The sequence below is a fragment of the Peromyscus eremicus genome, chromosome 6 (genome assembly GCF_949786415.1).
Source record: "Peromyscus eremicus chromosome 6, PerEre_H2_v1, whole genome shotgun sequence".
Lineage (NCBI taxonomy): Eukaryota > Metazoa > Chordata > Mammalia > Rodentia > Cricetidae > Peromyscus > Peromyscus eremicus.
This window is the reverse complement of record NC_081421.1, coordinates 124939218-124962759: the sequence shown is the minus strand read 5'-3', so window position 1 is coordinate 124962759 and position 23542 is coordinate 124939218. Positions and strand designations below refer to the sequence as shown.

The 23542-nt window shown below is 44.6% G+C and overlaps 1 protein-coding gene across 2 annotated transcripts in view; it reads right to left on the bottom strand.

Moving 5' to 3' along the window:
* The window catches only part of Slc44a5 (solute carrier family 44 member 5), a 305530-nt gene that overhangs the window by 83705 nt on the left and 198283 nt on the right, over positions 1–23542 (bottom strand). For both annotated transcript variants that reach the window (XM_059266488.1, XM_059266489.1), the window contains one exon: positions 17329–17374. In XM_059266488.1, coding sequence (XP_059122471.1) covers positions 17329–17374 — 46 coding nt within the window. The remainder of the gene's footprint in view (positions 1–17328; positions 17375–23542) is intronic.

Below are 23542 nucleotides of genomic sequence, written 5' to 3'. Positions count from 1 at the left end.
TATAAGTAAGATAATCTGGTTATTTTATCCAAGTACAGATCACTAAGTCCTGTGAAAATGTAGTTCTAAAAGATCACAGATAGGTTTGGGATTGTGAAATGTAGCTTCATGTCCCTGAATCTCAGGACAGACAAAACCCAAGAAGGGTAAAAAGATGGCACTAATGCCAGGCTAACCCACATTGTGCCCTGGCTTTCAGCACAGAGGTCTCACCCTGGCTCACTCGTCAGTATCTTATTCTATGTTTCACTTTTAGCCCGAGGCACATGGCCAGGGTCAGCCATTGTGGTGCTCTCTTGCAAGTTCGCCATAGCATTAGTGGCACCTGTCAGATGTGGGGAGATGATCTCTGTGGTAACGTAAAGGGCAAAGCCTGTGCCCTGTACTTTGGCACCAATATTTAAAGTTAGTCTAGCATTCTCCATTGCAAACACCCAGTTCAGTTTCACACTGGAGGCACTACCAACACACACCTCCCCATGCCTCGTCCTGCGGTCTGTCTACATCTACAGATCTTCAGAGGCGTGTGCTTCACTGTCAAAAGCACATCAAACTATTAAATCAGAAAACCCACACCCGGGTCTGGACGACCTGACATTTAGAAGCAAAGCTGGCAAACAGTGCCCTAGTTTGGATTTTATTTAGCTTCGTTTCATACGATCCCATACAGACTCCTGTGTGCTTTGAGGTATGTTAATATTTGCACAAAATAGAAATACAATCTTTCCTTTCCTCCTTGTCCCTGGTCTCTGGGCAAACACATTCTATGAATACATGAGTAGAAGATGGGAAACGGCCTTTGTTATAGATGCCAGATCACCTCAGATGGCAGAAATTTTATAAACATAATTCTAGGCTGATAGACATTTGCTGAGTTTTGTTGCAAAGCTTTTGTAGTTCAATTTTGTTTGCAGCATGAACACAAACAAAGTCTACTACTCATAAAACTCTTAGCTTTATTCAAGTCTATCAACTATAAATTTATTTTAACCATTGATTCTTCTAAAATTGGTAAAGGAATCAGATCTTAGGTCTTGGCTCCAGGTTCTGCTAATTTATCTCTGGAACCATCTTGTGTAGATGTGGAGGCTACAACTGCCCTCCTGCCTCTCTGCTATTGCCTCACTGCTGAGGACAAGGTGTGCACACCCCGCTGTATGGGTGTTGTGATGGATGGTGTTACATGCCAACGTGATGAAATGGTGACTCATTTAGGAAGGGAGTGTAAATGAGGGATTATCTAGATCACATTGGCCTGTAGCTGTGTCTGTTAGCCATTGTCTTCTTTAACTTGATATGGGAGGACCCAGCCCACTGTGGGCAGCAGCATTCTTGGGTTTGGGTCAACAGATTGTGAATACAGAAAGCAAGCTGAACACTAGGGCATGCATTCATTAACTCTGTCTGTTCTTAACTGTGGATTTACGATTTATTTCTTATTTGTGTGTATGCATGTGCCTGCATAGGCTATAAAAAGGCATAGGATAGCTGGGTGGTGGTGGCACATGCCTTTAATCCCAGCACTAGGGAGGCAGAGCCAGGCAGATCTCTGTGAATTCAAGGCCAGCCTGGTCTATAGAGCGAGATCCAGGGCAGGCACCAGAGCTACACAGAGAAACCCTGTCTTGGGTGGGGGGAGGCATAGGATACCCTGGAGCTGGAGTTACAGGCAGTTGTGAGTCACCATGTGGGTGCTGGGAACAGAACCCAGGTCCTCTTTAAGAGCAGCAAGCATCCTTTTTATAAATGCACTCTAATGTCTGATTAAATAGCTCCCAGCACTGGCTGGAAAGCACTTCTCATATCATCAGCCCCAGGACCACACTCCCATTCAACCAGCTAACTCTAAAGGAGCACATCTCAATGCAAAGCCAGAGACAACACAAATCCAGGATAGCATGTCTCCTCTAAAAAAAGCTAATCCTACAGTAGTGGACCCCAGTAAAATGACTTTGAAGAACTTCCAGACAAAAAACTCAAGAGAGTGGTTATGGCCATGTCCTAACAACCCCAAGAAGACAAAGGCAAAGCGGGTAATGACGTGTTAAATGTCACAAGTAGGGTGGGCTGGTAAGGGCCTCACCCAAGAGCTGAGTCCAAACACTTTGCAGCACAGTACCAGGTCATTGTGACTCGACTTTTCTAATCTTTCCAGGCTTGTTTATGTCACCCACAAACAGGAGGATGAACTGAATAAACTCTAAAGTTCTTTGCTAATTGAATGGATAATTGTTATGAATCTGTATTTTTTGTATTAAATAATGCTAATTCCTTTAAGTGCTACAGTTCAGTGTAGTATAAAATCACAGGTATGGCTCCCTTTTCCTACTTCTCCTCCTTTGCATTTGGCTAAAATGCTAACATTTATATTTACACGGACTGTAGCGTTAGTATTCCTACAAACTCAGCTAAGCTCGTTGGCTGCTGAGGTTACACAGGCTGCTAGTATTTCCCAGCATCCTACAGCACCTTCTCTTTCACCTGCTTCATGTGAGGGTAAGGGTGAATTACCCATGCTTTCCTTGCCCACCTCTCCTTCCAACTCAAGCCGTGAAAATTTCCCACCACCATGACATATAAGGGCACGCACTTAAAGACAATATATTTATTTAGTGGGCAAGAATGTCTTTTGACTAGAAAAAGAATTAACAATCATCCACAGAGCTTTAAATAGCAAACATCTGTTTTCCCCAATGTACTTCTAACACTGAACCTCCTGATTAGTTGTTTTCTGAGGACTGTTTCTGAAAGACATAATGAGGCAGTTTAGGGACGAGCCGTAAATGAAAAGTAAAGTGAAGAAAAATGTTCACACTGTGGGTAAGGCCGGTTTAATCCAGATCTGCTAGCTCCCATCACACGGACAGGTCATAGTTCTTCTGCAAATTCACAATGTATCAGCAGTTTCACTAAATAGTGCAAGCAAAGAACGACGTAAGCAAGTAGCCAGATCTAGGAAGAGTCAGGGCATCATCGAGGCGATGCCATCCACGATGCCATCAAAGGGCTCTGCTTGACCGAGCCAGACATGGAAATGTTGGAAGTAATGAAGCGAAGCACCTTTGTGAGTGGGACACACATCCAGACACACATCACGGGTGAGTGTGCAGGGCGAGGAAGATGGCCCTGCAGTTAAAGCGCTTGCCACGCAAGCATCAAGACCCAAATTCAGGTCCCAAATGGCAGCCCACCTGTAATTCAAGCCTCAGAAGGCACAGGGAGATGGGGACCAATGCCCAAAGCAAGCTGCTAGCAAGACTATATGTACTGATGAGCTCTGGGTTTGACTGAGTGACCCTGTCTCAATGAGTAAGATGGAAGAGCAATGTAGGATGATTCAGACATCAATCTCAGGCCTCCATATGCACATGTACCCTATATGCATGTGTGCATGCCTACATACATGTAAATATGCACACACACACACACACACACACACACAAACGGACACACACACAGAGACACACACAAAGACACACACTCCAGCTGATCTTGTTCCTCACAGAGTTTGAGGCTTATGCACAGCCACACCACAAAGATACCTAGTTGGCATCACACACCAACACAGCTACAGCAGATGCCTTGACTTCTGCAAGAGCAAGCCATCTTTCTGAGGAGCCATCTTTCCATATGAGGTAAAGGGGTCCTCACCTGCCTCCTGTTCCTCACAAACTTCACTATTTTTGATGTTTTTTTTATCTTATAATTTAATTACATATCAGACATGGATTCCCCTGTCCTTCCTTCTCCCGCCCCCCCTTTCCCTCAGCCCACCCCCCATTCCCATCTCCTCCAGGGCAAGGACTCCCCTGGGGATTCAGCTCAACCTGGTAGATTCAGTCGAGGCAGGTCCAGTCCCCTCCTCCCTTCACCTAGGCTGAGCAAAGTGTCCCTGCATAGGCCCCAGGCTCCAAACAGCCAGCTCATGCACTGAGGACAGGACCCGGTCCCACTGCCTGGGGGACTCCCAAACAGATCAAGCTAATCAACTGTCTCACTTATTCAGAGGGCCTGATCCAGTTCCATGGAGGTTCCTCCGCTATTGGTTCACAGTTCATGTGTTTCCACTAGTTTGGCTATTTGTCCCTGTGCTTTTTCCAATCTTGGTCTCAACAATTCTCGCTCATACAATTCCCTTCTCTTTCTCGCTGATTGGACTCCCAGAGCTCCACCTGGGGCCTGGCAGTGGATCTCTGCATCCGCTTCCATCAGTCATTAGTTGAGATTTCTAGCACGACAGTTAAGGTGTTTGGCCATCCTATCACCAGAGTAGGTCAGTTCAGGCTTTCTCTCGACCATTGCCAGGAGTCTATTGTGGAGGTATCTTTGTGGATTTCTGGGGACCTTTCTAGCACTTTGCTTCTTCCTATTCCCATGGGGTCTTTATTTATCATGGTCTCTTTTTCCTTGTTCTCCCTCTCTGTTGTTGATCCAGCTGGGATCTCCCGCTCCCCTAAGCTCTCTTTCCCTCAATCCTTGCCCTTCACTACCCCCACTCATGTCCAGTTTGCTCATGTAGATCTCATCCATTTCTTCGTCATTGGGCGATCCCTGTGTCTTTCTTAGGGTCCTGTTTTCTAGGTAGCCTCCCTGGAGTTGTGAGTAGCAGTCTAGTCATCCTTTGTTTTACATCTAGTATCCACCTATGAGTGAGTACATACTACGTTTGTCTTTCTGAGTCTGGGTTACCTCACTCAGGATGATTTTTTCTAGATCCATCCATTTGCCTGGAAATCTCATGATGTCATTGTTTTTCTCTGCTGAGTAGTACTCCATTGTGTATATGTACCACATTTTGTTTATCCATTCTTCAGCTGAAGGGTATCTAGGTTGTTTCCAGGTTCTGGCTATTACAAATAATGCTGCTATGAACATAGCTGAGCATATGCCCTTGTGGTATGATTGAGCATTCCTTGGGAATATGCCCAAGAGTGGTATAGCTGGGTCTTGGGGGAGATTGATTCCCAATTTTCTAAGAAAGTGCCATATTGATTTCCAAAGTGGCTGTACAAGTGTTGATGTTTTACTATGTCTGGCTTGTCAGGGTCAATCCTGCCCATAGGCACACCTACCTACACCACCAGAATATATTCTGAACTTCGTGTCTCTCCTCTGTTATCTTCACTACCACCACTTTATCCAGGCAACCTGTCCTTCACTCAGGTGGCTCTGAACGCCTCCATTCATCTGCATGCTCCTGCTTTTGGTCTCTTTAAAGGTGTCCTCCACTTAGCAGTCATAATGGGATTGAAAAGCAGGCATTAGATGAGCTCATGCATTCTCCAGCACCTCAGTGTTTTCCCAATGCACTAAGATAATGGGTTTAGCATGCAGAGGATCCTACCATGCCACTCCCCATTCCATCTGCAGTCCTCATCCCCATAGAAAGCTTTTCTCTGACATCGACTATAGCTCCTGTTCCTCTCTCCCATCCTAGGCCCCACCACATCACCTCACTTCCTTCCTTCCTGTGTTTACGTTTAGACATTGTCTGCTCTGTGTTTCTCTCTTCCAGAAGCAACTTTCATAATTAGCCCCTTCTGTGTTACTGTGACCATAGCACCTAACACAACAGATTCGGGGCGGGCATGGCAGAACATCATGGAGGGCTCAGGTCACAGCAGTAGGGGCCTCCTTGTGTCACGGAGGGGACAGTGTGGCAGAGCAGCTCAGGTCACAGCAGTGGGGCCTCCTTGTGTCACGGAGGGGACGGTGTGGCAGAGCAGCTCAGGTCACAGCAGTAGGGGCCTCCTTGTGTCATAGAGGGGACGGTGTGGCAGAGCAGCTCAGGTCACAGCAGTGGGGCCTCCTTGTGTCATAGAGGGGACAGTGTGGCAGAGCAGCTCAGGTCACAGCAGTGGGGCCTCCTTGTGTAATAGAGGGGATGGTGTGGCAGAGCAGCTCAGGTCACAGCAGTGGGGCCTCCTTGTGTCATAGAGGGGACGGTGTGGCAGAGCAGCTCAGGTCATGTAGCATGGGCTTGTGGTAAGGTCACTCACATCACAGTGGACAAGAAAGTGGAGGAATTAGGTTGTACCTAGATGCTGTGATGGAACCTTTTCATGCCCACTCCTAGTAACAGATGTCTCTGTTCATGTCCCACCTTTTAAAGGTCTCCCACAGCACTACCAATTGAGGAACAATATTTAAGCCGTAACTACCCTACTATCAGCCATCATGCTGCCTGTAGCATATGGAAGGACCCATACACATAATAGGTGCTCAATAAATATTTACTGAATGATAACCTGTGAAAACTAATCTTTGGAACCAAAGCTACAGGAGACCCCACTGAAAAGGGGTCCCTTTTATCACTGTACCCCAGATTCTCTTCTCTCATTGAACTGCAAACTCTTGTACATTGTCTGTCTTTCTAGCATGTGTCAATTCCTTAAGGAAGAGGGCAACCACACTTGTGTTATCACCACCACATTTGGTTCTTATCCTAGAATACACTCTCCACAATAGTGAGGATTAAAGAAATAGGACCAGGGAGACACCAAACATGGGACATGTGGATAAAGACAAAGATAAGCCCCAAAGAGGCTGAAAATGACCACAGACAGCTCTCATATTTCAGACAAAACTGTCACCATGCCCTGGTGAAGCCTGTTCAGACCAGAGGGCCTAAGGTCCTTACTAAGAGCTTCTGTTTCAACACTACCCAAATTCCACACCATCGTCAGAAGCCTTTCAGATGCCTAAGTAGGGAATGAGCATTGGGGCTCTCTGAGGGCCTGAGTGACCATGGCACACAGTTGAGACCATGTCCTAACGAGAACCTTTTGATGAAGTGTCCATGGCCATGACATGGAGCATTGTATTAGCCAAGTGTGCTGTATCAAGGCAGGTCAGCTTTACAGGTCCTGGAGCAAAAACTTCAGCTTATTTGGTTTATCTCTTCTTTTCATGTCAAGATAAAAATCATTAAAGTATTATGAACATTTGTTTGATCTGTGATTGGAGCCTGGAAAAAATGAAGTTCAAATTATTACAGTCGACCCACCTCAATAAGTGCCTTCTCAGGATGTGGAGATGGGTTGATTTGAGTTTCGTTTTACTTCAGAAAAGAAAACCTCTCTTGAAAGAAGATGCAGATTAGTAAAACCTGGGCATTCTGGGGACAAGGGAACATGGACAGTAATTTTCAAAGGAAGATATACAAATAGCTAGCAATGTACACAAATAATTAGGGAAATGTAATTTAAAACCTTTCACACCCATCAGATGGCTGTTAGAAAAAAGACAAAAGATGGCAAGTGTTGAGGATGATGTGTAGGAAAAGGAGCCAGTGTCTTCTGTTGATAAAAAATGAAATTGATACAGACATTATGGAAGACTGAGTGGAAATGTCTCGGGAATTAAAAACAATGAGCATGTTACCCACAAATCCCAATTCCGAGTATCCATCCACATTTGAAATTAATCTGTGGAAAAAATATCTGCACTGCCATGTTCACTGTGGCAATATTTACCAAAGCCAAGTTATGCAATCTAAGTGATGGTTAATAGATGAATGAACAGACAAATGAAATGTGATGTGTGCATACAGTGGAATATTAATCAGCCTTGCAAAGAAGAAAATTCAACTATTTGCTATAGCATGAGCAGAGCAGAGAATATCATCCTAAGTAATATGAACCCAGCACAAAAAACCTACAGATTACAGTATCTTCTAGTTTATATAGAGAGACTAAACAATTAAGCTAACAGGCACAGAATGGAGAACAATGGGAACTGAGGTCAGGGGTGCTGGTGGAGAGGGGGACACTGATCAAAGGGTGTACATTTCAGACAGGAACAATGTGTGAGTTCTCCTAGATCTATTGCAGACTGATGCCAGTAACAAAATTATTAAGAATATATTTCAAATCTCATCACTACAAAAATGTTAGTTATACTGATGAGTATGTTAACTAGCAATTATTTAGTTATTCTTCATTGTATTCATAATTCATAACATCTCTTTATATCCTATAAATGAATGCAATTATAAATGTCAACTTATATTAATTTGAAAAAGAATCTTGGCATTTCTAAGAGCAGCCACAGAATAACCCCATTCTTTACTAACAGAATGCCCCCCAAGGAGTGCTCTCTAACCAATAGTATACCTAGAGAAGTGAAAACCACTGTCTAAAACAACATACACAGCTAACCCTCCTCACAACTATGGATTGGACAGACCTGTGTCCTCCAAGGGAAATTCCTACCTAACACAGGCTGCACCAGACAAGACAGCACATATTTATAGAAGGGAAAAAGCACTAACAACCAGTCTAGACTAAGTCTGTGAACTACATTCAGCATGGGTGCAGGACCAAATGTGGAGACAGTGTGCAGGGCCAGGGTCAGGAGGGCTGGATCCTGCACAAGACTGTTAAACAACAAAGACTACGACTTCATGCCATGGCTTCCTCAAAACTTGGGAATGTGGGAAGTAGCCATGTTAACCGTCGATGAACACCTATGATCCCAGCACTCAAGAAGTTAAGGCAGGATGATTACTGAGCATCTGAGACTAGCTCAGCTAGAAGGATTATCTGGCCAATTCTAGGCCAGTCTGGCCTAGAGTGTGGGACATTGCCTCAAAAGAGAGAAACCTACCAAAAGTAAACTAGGATAGAAAGAGCAACAGTGTCAGACAGCATTGCCTTCTGAGTTAAACTGAGCACTTGACACTTGATTGAACACATAAGGATAACACTCACCACAGACACTGTAAGCCACAGGTGTAGCAAACTGAACTTAACCTCAAAAAGCCTATCTGGTAGGTACCTACCACGTACTGAACTTCCTAATAGAAGTGAAGGGGATGCATAAGGTCCCACTGCTCTGCCACCCAGACACTGTCCAGGCTGCATTGTCCCATGGACACAGGATGCAGATGAAGATCCTACTGACCACAGGCTTCAAGAGCCTGACATTCTGTAACTCCCTTGCTCTGACCTACACTCCTCAAGTGGCCTTTGGATCATTGGTTTCTAGGGTGGTTTGCCTAGTCAAGGACAACCTGAACAACAGGTCTGCTCAGCAATGGAATCTGCTACTGTGAAAGATGGCATCGGCACTTGATTCTGTACATCAGTCTTTGTCAGCTTGTTAGTGGCAATCATCATCCCTAAGTGGCAACATTACAAGGTGCTGACACAATTAACCTCGGAGCCTGTGGGGTGGGGGCATACGTGGCTTGGCTCAGAAGTAGTTTATTTAAGAGTTAGAGAAGAGAGAGGTAGGAAGGATGGAGGGAGAGAGGGAAGGAAGGAGGTGGGGGAGAGAGGAGGAAGGGAGGGAGGGAGAGGAGCATATATGGATATGTAAGGAGATTGTCAGGATTGTATGGATATGTAAGGAGATTGTCAGGATTGTATGGATATGTAAGGAGATTGTCAGGATTGTATGGATATGTAAGGAGATTGTCAGGATTGTATGGATATGTAAGGAGATTGCCAGGATTGTATGGATATGTAAGGAGATTGTCAGGATTGTATGGATATGTAAGGAGATTGTCAGGATTGTATGGATATGTAAGGAGATTGTCAGGATTGTATGGATATGTAAGGAGATTGTCAGGATTGTATGGATATGTAAGGAGATTGTCAGGATTGTATGGATATGTAAGGAGATTGTCAGGATTGTATGGATATGTAAGGAGATTGTCAGGATTGTATGGATATGTAAGGAGATATGTCAGGATTGTAAGGAGATTTAAATGACACACTAAGGCAGTGGGAACGCCTTGGTGAAATTTCGATGAGGAAAGTGACACGGTCCAAACTTCACTCACGCGCCCCTCACAAGCAGATCCCAGAGAAGCTCATGGAGTAACCCGGGGCCCAGCCAAGGAAACACTAGTGATGTGAGGCTCATTATTACACACGCACAGGTTACAGGGGCAGCTGCTGATGACTTCACAGGTGATCTGGGAATATTACGAGATAACTTAAGTTGATTTTCAGTGGACTTTAATAGTCTTCCATAGATTTCCATGTACTTAGAAAGTTTATTTAGTTAAGAGAAATAGACAATGTTCAACAGCGCTCCAAACATATATTTAGATTTTTTTTCTACCTATCTGGTAGGTACCTAAACATGACTTCCCCAAGTCAGTGCTTCAATGTCCAAGCGCATGAGTATCTCTGCCCTTCCTACTGGCCCCAGCTTCCTGCCTCTGGGAGCACAAACCAGTGTATATACTCCTCAGACACAGCGGTGCCAGCCATGCCTCCACACACAGCCTGAGTCAGAGCCAGGCATATTCTCACCTGTGTATGGATCACAGCTCTCTTCTCCCCCAGGGCCACTGCCTCAACCAGGTTCTAACAGTTTCTTACCTGGGTCATGGAAGTTGCTTTCTAAATGGCTCATTGTCTTTCCTAGCCCTCTATCATTTTGAACCCAGGGTGACAGTTCATTCCATTGTTCAACAAATGGATGTCAGTTTGTGAGAGATTTTTTTCAGGGAACAAAACAGTCAAGGTCCTTGTTTCTCACAGAGTGATGGTCTAGACACACAGTAATGATGTAATCAAGAAATAAAGTTTTCAGTGGTGGTAAATATTATAAAGTGGATACAATTAGTGTGTCAGAGAGTGGATGGAAAGTGGGGTTGTCACAAAGGGCTCCTGGGAAAATTGCTATTAGGTTCAAAGCCGGGTGACAAGGAATGACCCGTCTGTCAGGAGAAAAGCAATTCAGCAGAGAACTAATGAGGTGAAACCACCAAGGTGAGCAGGACACAGGTGTGGAATCTTTCTAGCAGAAATGGGAGGGGGGACAAGGGAAGAAAGGAGGGAGGGGAGGAAGACAGGAAGGGGGAAGGCCCAGTCCTGTGCCTCACAGACATGTGGAGAACAACCAAGGGCCAGAAAGGGGATGCCTCGAGAGACTGAAGCTGCCTGGACTGTGATGTCAAGGAAGCCCAGGACAAGAGGGTTCTCTGGAACAGAGAGAGGTCACCACATCTGCTGCTGCTGCAAGATTGTGTGACAGAGGCATTGTTCACCAAGCTCGGCAAGGAAGAAGTCAACAGGGACACTCTCAAGATGAGTGTGAGGAAGTGTGAGCAGAGAAAAGAGAAAGAGCACACTTAAGAAGTATGCTTAACTGTGTAGCAACCTGGATTCAAAGTAATCTGGCATTTGCCGTGTGTGTGTGTGTGTGTGTGTGTGTGTGTGTGTGTGTGTGTGTATGTGTGTGTGTGTATGTGTGTATGTGTGTGTGTGTGTGTGTGTGTGTGTGTGTGTGTGTGTGTGTGTGTAGGTCACAGGTCGATACTGCAGGTATTTCTCAGTGCTCTCTCCACCTTAGTTTTTGAGACAGCTCCCTCACTGAATGTGAAACTCACCAAGTCAGTGAGACTGGCTGGCCCTCAAGCCCCCGTCTGTCTTTGCTCCGAGCACGAGGATTATGATGGTGAACTGAAATGCCAACTCTCTGACATGCGTCCTGATTGTACTGCAAGGCTTTAAGGCTGAGCCATCTCTCCTGCCCAGTGCTTGTCATTTTAAAGTTTAGCCCCTTTCCTCTAGACACAGAGTTTTTACCATGTGGATTTTGGCACCTCTATATTTTTTATCTTCTCACATCCCCACCTCTTCTGCACCTCAATAAGTCCTTGCAATAACTACAACATAGCCACTTCCTTCACACACCTCACTCTCTGGGTCTCTTTGATGTTTCTTAGATGAAGTACAAACTCCTTCACATCTTTCCCTGCCCTTCAAGAATCCCCACCTCAAGTTCCAATTCTCCTTGTCACATGATCCCTGTCTCCTAGGGGCCATCACTGCAGCTCACACCTCCAGGTGATATTCACCCCACCACACTGCAGTCCAGTCCACTGAAGCATTCTGAACACAAACACCCAACAGGACAAACACCAGCACAAGAGCCTCAGGTCATATCTAGGAGGCTTGTGATGGTTAATTTTTGCCGTCAACTTGTTTGGATTTAGATCACTATGGGAACAAAGCTCTGGGCACGTCTTTAAGGGATTACATACATTACATTAACTGTGGTGAGGACACTCACCCACACATGGGCACTGTCATTATGGCTGTGGCCCTAGACTGAGGAAAAAGTGGAAACCCAGATGAGCACAGGTGTTCACTGCTCTGCTTCCTAATTGGAGGCCAGGCTCTTGCCACCCTGACGTCCTTTCTAGAAGGGACAGTAAGCTGGCAAAACCCTCCGTCCCTTGGTTTCTATCATCAGGGTCTTAGTCTCAGAAATAACACAAGTCACTAACACACCTGTGCTCCCATTAGCAGCAAGGCAGATGCTGTGGTGGCTTGACTGCCAATATGAAAACCTACTTGGTGGTTTAATCTTGACTGTCAACAGGATCAACTAAGAAGCATACTTTGGGAGGCGTCTGTACGGCTTTCCCAGGAAGGTTGGGCTGAGGGTGGAAGACCCTGTCTCTGAGTCGGTGGTACTTTCCTACAAGTGGTCCAGGTACAGAAAGGTTTAGCGAAGGGACAGTGCCTGCCTACTTTCACTCATTGTCACAGGAGTGCCTGTAGCCTCCCTGCCTCTGTTAATGCTGCCGCCTCCATCTGCCATCAGACTCCCATCTCTTCTGCCTTCCGAGGTGGACGGCACAGCCATGACTCTCCAGGAAACTTCTAGCCCATTGGTGTCAGACTGGGGCTGGTGAGGCATCCAGCTTTGCCAGCTGGGCTGCTACTGGGTTCTCAGTCTCTCCACCATGCACACAGCCACTGTTAAACTACCCTGTCACACATGTAAGCCAATCTAAACCCCACTTTAAAATACATGTGCATTCTATTGGTTCTGTTCATCTGGAGAACTGTTAATTTCTTCAATTTGAAGATACTTTAAACTTTGTGAACCTGAATGTAGCCATTATGAGACCATTAGTTCTGTTCCTTATGAGCTGCCTGTTTTTTCTTTATGGTTCTTAGTTGTTCTTTTGCAGAGCTGCCAGCTTAAGTCGTTCTGGGATCAAGAAAAATGTGCCTTGGCGGTACGTGTTCCTGGAGTTGTATCCATGCCAGTGGATGTCCACACGCTCCAGAAGAGAATTTGACATCGCTGCTGCTGTTGTTGCTGTTATAGCAGTGGCGGCCACCACTGCTACTGTTTCTGGGATTACCATTTCATAATTGCTTACTACAGCTAGCACAGAGGAGACCCTGGCAGCAAAAGTAGCTACCACAGTTAGTTAATCTTTCATTCTATTGGGCATGATAAATATAATTCAATAGTTACATACATTTCAATTGGCTTTGAAAATTATAAATTTATAAACTCAAGTTCCATTTGCTTTTGGGATACCATCTTACAAGGATTCCAATTTGCAGTAAGGCTCGTTAAGGAAGGGAATGGTTCAATTGCCTTTAGCCTCCTGGCTATGGGTGGGTTAGGACTTCTGTTGGTCTTTTCTGTGTTGAACACACAGATTGCAAGCCCAGTGCCACTTTGAGATCTTTGGCAGCAGTTAACTCTGCAGCTCACACACGATTGGGCCTATATGATAATGAGTATTCAGAGACGGGTAATACCTGGGGGGGGGGGCGCTCACCAACCTAAAACAGAGCACCTGTGTGGCCTGGGTAGGTGTCTCCATGACAGGTAAGGTGACCTGCTGACATCCCATGCACCCTAAGTCAGAAGCTCATTTTTTAGTAAAAGGGGGGGACCTGTAGGGCCCTGGCCCCCATTTTGGGTAACTGTTTCCTCGCTTGCTGACCTTGACCTTGATATCCTCCCTATGCTAATTCCCTGCTGAGTTCCACCCTCCTGAATGCTTAAGGGAAGTTCCGTGTCTGTGTATCCTGCATATTGGGTGTTAACAGCTTAGATGCAAGATTGTAAAACATCGGTAGTGAACTTCTGCCCTCCAGGGTTCTTCCATTGTGCTGTAAGCCTGTATTTAAGACTTCCTCCCTCCTTCAATAAATGACATTTGGCATTCAAAAAGAAAAGCATTATGTTATTAAAACAACTTAAATGCCAAAAATAAATAAATAAATAATAAAATAATATATGCATATAATAGAAAAAAATAAATAAAATACATATGCATTCTATTGGTTCTGTTCCTCTGGAGAGCTGTCAATTTCATCAGTGCAGAATAAAGCAGCAAACTGTGATATCATCTAACTCTCCAGCCTTCTCCTCAGCCCTGATACACAACCCACCACTCACACACGGCACGCCATATCCTGTCCACACACCACTGTCTCCAGGATAGGTGTTCTCAAGCCTCTGCACTTGGGACCTCGCTGTCAACTCTTCTTGGCATGTCAAGCACCAGCTGACAGGTGTCATCTACTAGGAAGCTTTCTAGAATCCCACTACTTATATTCCTGCAAACACTAAGTATGCACTCCTCTGCTTCCAGAGCCCCATCAACTCCACTAACTGCAGCGAGGAGTATCCACTGTGGAAAAGATTCAAGATTCAAGATTGATCAATTCAGTCATGCTGACTGTGCAGTTTTAATGTAAGTGGCCCCCCATAAGCTCATAGGAGTGGCACTATCAGGAGGTGTGGCCTTGTTGGAGGAACTGTGCCACTGGTGGAGACAGGCTTTGAGGTCTCATATATGCCTAAGATACCAACCAGTGTTGCAATTGACTTCCTGTTGCCTGCAAGATGTAGGACACTCAGCTCCTTCTTCAGCTCCATGTCTGCTTGCACACCACCATGTCACACCACGATGATAAATGGACTAAACTTCTGAAAATGTAAGCTGACCAAATTAAATATTTTTCCTTCATAAGGATTTCCATGGTCATGGTGTCTCTTCACAGCAATAGAAGCCCAAACTAAGACATTGAGTAACCAGCCATTCAGGACTACTTATTTTTACCTCCTCCATTTTTTGTATATTGTGACTTTACAAAAGACTTGTTGAAAGGCATGCTATAAATGACATTGTGACCTTTTCTGTGTACAGGGATGAACTCTGCCTTTTGGTATTTGAGTCCCTTTTACAGGGACAAGAAACACACCCATTATTATGATAAGATGCAAACCTGAGACATGAATGAACCAGGGGAACAGAACTGTGATGAGGCTAATTTGAGAAGTTCTCTTAGTAACAGAATGCAGAATTCCTCAGAATTTGGTAAGGGTGAGTGTGCTCACCTCCTAGACCTGAACAAGGTCAACGTGCTCATCTTCTAGGCCTGAGCTAGGGTTTTTATTTTTCTCTGAGCCCTGACTTTTAGAGCTTAGTCAGAGAGCTGAGAGATGCTCAGTGATTAAGAGCACTAGCTGGAGTTGCAGAAGACCAAAGCCCTCATTACTTCCTCAGTAAGGGTCAGATAAAGTCCTGCTGCCTTCAGAGGACCTACTGAGTCTCTGGCAGCTTGCTCCTGTGCAGGATGCCTTCCTTCCTTAGCTGAAGTGTGGGGAGCTGTGTCCACAGGAAGACTGCACCTCTGAAGCCTTTGTGGTGTCTGGAACATCCCCACTCCATCCCCCCCCCCAGATTACAATTTTTTCCTCAGTGATTTTCATAGGTGTTTAGAGTTTACGTGTGTGTGTGTGTGTGTGTGTGTGTGTGTGTGTGTGTGTGTGTGTGCAGGTCAGAGGACGACTTGTGTAAGTCATTTCTCTCCTCCCACCATTCCCTCTTCCACTGATCCAGCCCTGGGGATGGAACTCACATCGTTAGGCTCTGTGGCAAGTGCCCCGGCCCACTTTTCTATCTCTCAGGGTCCCTAGTCACATGTCTAATAACATAGGGGTCTTTCTAAGAAATGGGTCATTAAGCTCTTTTGGCATAGTGAGAATATTGTTGGTATATTTACATAAACCTAGCTTTTATAAATGGCTACACTACACCCATAGGCTGTGGCACATATGAATGTATGGCCTCACCTACTGTTCCTTAGCCACAAACCTGTACAGCATGCTACTGTGACGATGTGACGAATACTGTGGAAACCTGTAATCCAACACAACTCACCAGTGCGTGTAAGTGATGTGCTGGAGATGAGGACATTGTGGTCTCTGTGATGCCACCAGGTAGGAACACTGCGGGGATACATTACTGTTGGACACACAATCCACTATGCTTTTGTGTGGCTACTGTCACACACTTTGTTCACTATTAACCTGCATGTCCTTATGTGGCCACATGATGGAAAATGAAATTGGAGAGACCTCAATTTATCTCCATAAAACCAACCAGGCCTACCTCAGCTGCCTTCTCTATGGCTAGAAGAGGAACACTTCAAACTCACATTCCTCTGTCTAAATGTGACAGTTGGTTTACTATAATTATTATTCCTGTTGAAGCTCAAAGATATTTGGTGATCCCTTGGGGCCAACAGGCTACATTCAGTCTTCACCAATTAGTTACTATGAAATGTAAATACCATGCTGAGCAAGGCTATCTGCACTCTGGGCAACAGAGTGAGTGCACAGTGTTACCACAGAGAGAATGACAGAGGTCCCAGACCCATCCTAAGAAAGTGGACCTGTGAATGAGGAACCTGAACGAATGGCCTGACATTTTGGCGAATTAGAATAAGCTGCTTAAAGCTGGGAGATTTGAGGGAAATTGCAGGAAAGGCTGGCACACATCCCAATGACTGGCAAGTGTAAATGAGCGTGCTGATCATTATTTCACACCATGGATTATTATGACATGCGACTGCCAAAAATCAAAGTCAAAGCCAAGCAGAAATCAGCTACAGCAGCATAACCTCCCTATAGCTGTCCCCCACAGCCCTGTTTCTGGTTAGCTGTAAGCCTGAGAACAGAGGAGAGGATAAATGATAAGGGGGCTAAATTATTGGCTGAAATTGAAATGTTATGTAATGTTGGGGGAGGGGAGCACCAGCAAAGATATGGTTATTTCCCTGGAGCACACTTATGCCCTAAAGACCCACAATGCATTGGAGAACAATGGTCTCTGGGAAGTGCCCTGTTTCTGGAAGCTGAGTGGCACAAATGCCTGGCATGGAAGAGGTTGGCATAGCAACTCTGCATTGGCCACAGTGAGTCACAGAGTTCACAGACACCAGGCAGAACCACCTGAATGAGTCTGCATCTCCACAGGGTGGATAAGGTGCAGAAAGCATTTCTCAGGTTTTCTTTTGGTGAACACAAACTCTTGGTCTAGTAACTAAAGGCAGATCATTTGCTGAACGAACAGTGTTCATGATTCCAGGAGAGATTTATTCTCTGTACTTTCCCTAAGTAAATAAGATTACATTCAGGCAGAAGTGAGGTATTTGTCCCTGATAATAGATAAAATTCTCCATGAGCTATAAAATGATGTACCCAAAATCAACTTTTAGTGTTTGTTTAAAAACATGCATTCACTAGAAAGGAGCTGTTTACCTGTTGGCAGTAGGTCCCTGGAAATCTGGATAGCTTCTTGAATCACCTGCATTAAAAAATAAAAAAGATCTTTTTAAGATCTTATAAGCCAATGAAGAGGCAAATAAATTAATATAAAATGTTATCGAAGAAAGAGCTTGTTCTTAGCTGGCCTACGGCTTTGTGCAATGCTAAGTCCTTCTTTTGTCCAGTGAAATAACAGGGGTGCCCTGGTCACACTTGCCAAGCTCTTGTCCCCTCTCCAACTAGAAGCAAGACCAGAAGGGTCATATTCCTGTAAACTGTGAAAATACCCTCCGTCAGAGAGCGCCGACTCTGAAGATGTGTCTGAGAGCAACGCTCGGCGCTTCAAAGCTGCTGGGCCAGTCTGACCTCTGCCATTGCCGTGTGGCTGAGGACCTGTAAGGGGTACATCCTAATTTGAGATGTGACTTACCCCAGCTCTTCTTTCTTTTCAGAAACCAGTCATTTGGCCTCCACTTGAGAAGTCTCATCACAACCCTCATTGGCCTCTGCCCTATCGGCTGCATATCACACATTGCTTTAACGACCTGCTGACGGGCACCGTCACCCCACGGTGCTGTACAGTGCTCCTGTCTTTGCGCACATGAAATCTGTGTGCAATGGCCTTTTTCTGTAAAATCATCCCTGGCAAAAGGCTACAGCTGCAAACCCCAGGCCCCCGGGTTCCTCCCTGCAAGTGCTCCAACCTCTTCCTCTAGATACTTGGTTCTATCACAAAATTGGTTCTGAATCAAAGACATGATCTTAAAAGGATTAGAAAGAAGACATCTGAGCGTCAGCCACTTCACCCCACCTTCACAAAGTGGGAAACCACTCCAGAGAACTTGGTACACTCAGGACAGAGCAGCAAAGGGATAGATTTGCAGTGGAAATCCAGGAAACAAGCAGCTTATAAATATGTGTAAAGCACCTGCGATGCTTTACACCGCAGGACCTGAGGAGGTACAGGAAGTGTGTAAGGCATGGTCAGGCTCCATCCCAGAGAGCAGAGTCTACACACTGATGCATTCAGCAAGGCCGTATTTACTCATACTTGAACAAGAAGTATGCCATACAAGATAATTGATGGAACACTAAGTCATGTGGTGCTATGGTCTGAATGCTCATTGCACCTCTCATTTCTGTTGGTAACCCTTGAAGTGACAGTACCAAGAAGTGGGTCCCAAAGCCAGCAGTCCCGTTTTCCTCAGCCCCTGTTCTTGAAAATTAAAAGCTCCCTGGATGGTGGGAGGGGTTAGTGAGCCCTGATGAAATGTGACTAAGCAATAAGGCATTCAGAGGACTGGATGGCAGCAATGTCCTCAAGCAGCAGATGCAAAGAACGACCTAGCCTTTGCAAAGCTCTCTCTTCTGGCAAGTCAGGATACCATGGTCTCCATGTTGTCACCTTCTACTATGGGAAGACACAACCAAAAGAGCTCCATCTTGTAATCAGACAGCCACTGTCTCCAGACACCAAACCTGCCAGTGCCTTGATTTTAGACTCCAAGGTCTCTAAAACTGTGTGGAATAAACTAACTCTGTAGACAGAAACTACCAAGCCTGAGGTGTTTGTGAACAGAAGCGTACTAAGGTGTGGTGACACCCTTAACTGTAACGGGAGCTCTGAGGGAGTAACTTCCAGCAAGGACCACAGCAGTCAGGAAGTGAGATTGTGCGTGTGTGTGTGTGTGTGTGTGTGTGTGTGTGTGTGTGTGTGTGTAAAAGCTGGAACAAAAGGAGAGGCAAAAGAGGAACATTTTGAAACCAGAATTCAGTCATATTTATTGCAACTCAGTGACTGCCTCTTGTGTACTTTGTGTGACAGAGGCACTACAAGGAAGAGAAGGTGGAGGAATCACGTTCTGTCTTCAACACAAGGAGAAAGTACAGAACTTTATTACAGGAAAAGTATGGTTATTAGAGCCATGCACACAAGGACAGTGCTGTGAGTCCTGGGAAATGAAATGCCATAGTCAGTGGGAGTATCAGCAAGGAAGGCTTATAGAGCCACCAGACTTTTAAATGGATAAGCAAAGACAAAACTTGTAGTGATGGATGGAGTCACGGAGGTGGGAATGAAGAGCATTTTTGCAAGAGTGGTACAAAAGCTGGGCCACGAGAGTGATGGATAATGGGATAGGAGGACCATAGAATGAAGCTGAATAGGTAGTGTGGAACCAGAACAGAGAAAAAAAGGGTTGGAATCTATTTCTTAATTTATAGACCACAGGGAATCAGAGAAGGACTTTGAACAAAGTAATGAGACAAGAGAAATCATGCTATAAAAGAGCAGTCTAGCCTTGAAAGGACAATATTCAACCTCATATGGAAAAACAAAGAATCCAGGATAGCTAAAACAATCTTATATAATAAAAGAACTATTGGAGGTGTCACCATCCCTGATTTCAAGCTGTACTACAAAGCTATAGTAATAAAAATTACATGGTATTGGCATAAAACAGAAACCCATAAATCCACACACCTATGGATACCTGATTTTTTTTTTATAAAGAAGCCAGAAACACACAATAAAAAAAGAAAGCATCTTCAAAAAAACGATGCTGGTTTAACTGGATGCCAGCAAGTATAAGAATGTAAATAGATCCATACTTATCATGCTGCACAAAACTGAAGTCCAAGTGGATCAAAGCCCTCAACGTTAAACTAGACACACTGAACCTGACAGAAGAGAAAGTAGGAAATAGCCTTGAACACATAGGCAGAGGAGACAACTTCCTAAACAGAACACTGATGGTGCAGGCACTAAGATCAACAATCAGTAAATGGGGCATCGTGAAACTGAAAAGCTTCTATAAGGCAAAGGACACTGTCAGTAGGACAAAACTGCAGTCTACAGAATGGGAAATGGTTTTCACCAACTCCACATCCAGTAGAGGACTAACATCCAAAACATATAAGGAATCCGAGAAACTAGACATCAACAAACCAAACAATCCCATTAAAAATGGGGTACAGGAATACACAAAGAATTCTCAACAGAGGAATCTCAAACAGCTGAGAAACACTTAAAGAAATGTTCAACATCCTTATCCATCAGGGAAATGCAAATTAAAACTGCTTTGAGATTTCATCTTACACCTGTCAAAATGATTAAGATCAATAACACAAGTAACTGCTCATGCTGGCAAGAATGTGAAGCAAGGGGAACACTTCCACATCACTGGTGGGAGTGCAAACTTGTACAGCCACTGTGGAAATCACTTATGACAGTTCCTTAGAAAACTGGGAATCAATCTACCTCAAGACCCAGCTATACCACTCTTGGGTATATACCCAAAGGGTGCTCCATCCTATCACAAGGACACATGCTCAACTATGTTCATAGTGGCTTTATTCATAATAGCCAGAAACTAGAAACAACTGAGATGTCCCTTAACCAAGAATGGCTAAAGAAAATGGGGTACATTTACACAATAGAGTATTACTCAGATGTTAAAAAAATAGCATTGTGAAAATCAAAGGCAAATGTATGGAACTAGAAAAAAATCATGCTGAGTGAGGTAACCCAGACCAAGAAAGACAAACATGGTGTGTACTCACTCATAAGAGGATATTAGCTGTTAAGTTAAGGATAACCATGCTGCAGTCTACAGACTCAGAGAGGCTAAGTAACAAGGAAGGCTGGATGGGGGGAAATGCATGGTCTCCCTGGGAAGGGGAAATAGAATAGATTTTTGCAAGTGGACTGGGAGTATGTGGAGATGGGAACATGAGGGATCAGGTGGGAGATGGAGGGACAGAGGGGGAGAGTACAGGGAGATATGAGTGGAATCGGGGAGCATATAAGGGGCAATGTGGAAACCTAGTACAGAGGAAACTTCCTGGAACCTATGAGAGTGACCCTGGCAAGGACTCCTAATAATGGAGGATAAAGATCCTGAACCAGCCACCTCCAGAGTAGCCAGGCAAAACTCCCAGTGGAGGGACTAAGACACCACCAACCCAGCCACAAAACCTTTGACTCACACCAGTCCTACTTGCAAGATATGCTGGGGCAATGGTGACTTAGAGCTTGTGGGAACAGCCAACCAGTGACTGGTCTAATTTGAGGCCCAAGCCATGAGAGAGAGCTCAAGCCTGACACTACCAGGAACTAGAAGCTGGATGACTCAGATAACTAGGGTAGAACCAAACACAACTGACAAAAGAAAATCAATGAAATGATTCCTAATGATACTCTGCTACACTCAAAGATTGGTGCCTAGCCCAGTCGACATTAGAGAGGCTTCCTCCAGCAGCTGATGGGAGGAGATGCAAAGACCCACAGCCAAACATTAGGCAGAGCTTGGGGAACCCTGTAAAAGGTGGAGGGAAGAATTGTAAGAGCCAAAGGGGTCGAGGACACCAGGAGAACATGGTCCACAGAATCAACTAAGCAGGGCTCATAGGGGCTCACAGAGACTGAAGTGGCAATCACAGAGACTGTATGGATCTGTATTAGGTCCTCTGCATGTATGCTGTGGATGGTTAACTTGGGTGTTTGTGGGACTCCTACCAGTGGGAGAAGGGGTATCTCTTACTCTTGCATGCTTTTGAGACCTTTTTCCTCTGACTGGGCTGCCTCTTCCAGCCTTGATATGAGGGTTTGTGCCTCATCTTATTGCATTTTGTTATGCTGTGTTCAGTTGATATCCCTGGGAAGCCTGCTCTTTTCTGAAAGAAAATGGAGGAGCAGTGGTTCTGGGGGGCAAGGGGGTAGGGGAGACTGAGGGGGGTGGAGAAGGGGAAGCTGGGTCAGGATGTACTGTATGAGAGAAGAATAAATTTTAAAAAATTAAAAAAGCAGTCTAGAACATACAGCTCAGTGGTAGAGCACCTGCCTATCATGTAAAAGGCTTTGTGACTCAACCTTAGCAACCCCCAAAAGCAATCTAGCAGTCATGTGCAAGTGTCGCTGATGGACGTAATTCAGGGAGGTAAACCAGGAACCCGTTGTAGAATGTTATTTTAAGGTGTGTTAATGTTGTTTATGTTGCACTTATTTAATTCTGTGAAGCTGTGTTTACTGTGCCTGTCTAAAACACCTGATGGTCTAATAAAGAACTGAATGGCCTATAGCAAGGCAGGAGAAAGGATAGGTGGGGCTGGCAAGCAGAGAGAAGATATAGAAGGAGAAATCTGGGAGGAAGAAGAAGGAGAAGGAGCCAGAGAAGGAGTGGGTGCACACATGCTCACTTGCTCATTTTTGTTCAGCTCAAGTTCTCTGTACTTACATCATCTTTATAGGCTACCTAGGGAATGATGCTACCCACAGTGGGTTGAGTAACTGAGACAGTCCCCAAAAACATGCCCACAGGCCAACCACAGGTAGACAATCGTTCATTGATATTCTATTCCCAGGTGATTTTAGGTTGTATCAAGTTACCAATTAAAGCTAAGCATCACACTCTAGAACCTATAATGCTTTATCATTCTGGTCTCTTACTAGATTTAAAGAAGGCTGAATAGTTGATGCTGTTAAAACAGGGCATTAGCAAGTAGAATCACTTGTAAAGTGGAACTCAGACAGGGAATATAAATTTTGTTTTGGTTCCTTTGAGGGTGAAGTGGCATTCAGCTGAATGTTCAACATGAGAAGTAGAGTCTACAGGGAATAGTCCAGAGGAGTTAGAAAGAATATAAGAACCAGAAGATGAGGGAAGTTGTGAAATGACATGACATTGCCATTGTGCTCATGAGTTCACAGCAGCTGTGGTTGCCTGCCTCAAACCCATACAAGACCAAGTCAGTATTCCATCGTGGATAGGAGGAGGGTTTACAAGGCTCTACCACTAGCTGAGGAGCTCTTGACAGGTGATGGCTGCTGGGGGAGGAAGAACTGCTTTTCTTTGAGGGTGTGGTCATTAGTAGGTTGCTCATGCTTAAGTGGATGGCTTCACAACTATGTATGACATATAGACAGCACTAATTTGATTCAGTGAGGGGTGTGTGTGTGTGTGTTTTGGAGGATATGTTGTAGAAGTCTAGGAAGTGTTGAAGATGGGAGATGAGGGATTATGATCATAATACATTGTATAAATGTGTAAATAGTTTAGAAAGAAATTTAAAAAATATTTTAAGTCCCAAATTGTAAAGATTTAATGTTCAAAGAACAGTTTAAAAATCTCTTCAGTAGTGCTTTATTGACCACATGTTGAAATGATGATGTTTAGTTTATATTGGATTAAGTAAACTGTGTTATTAAAAT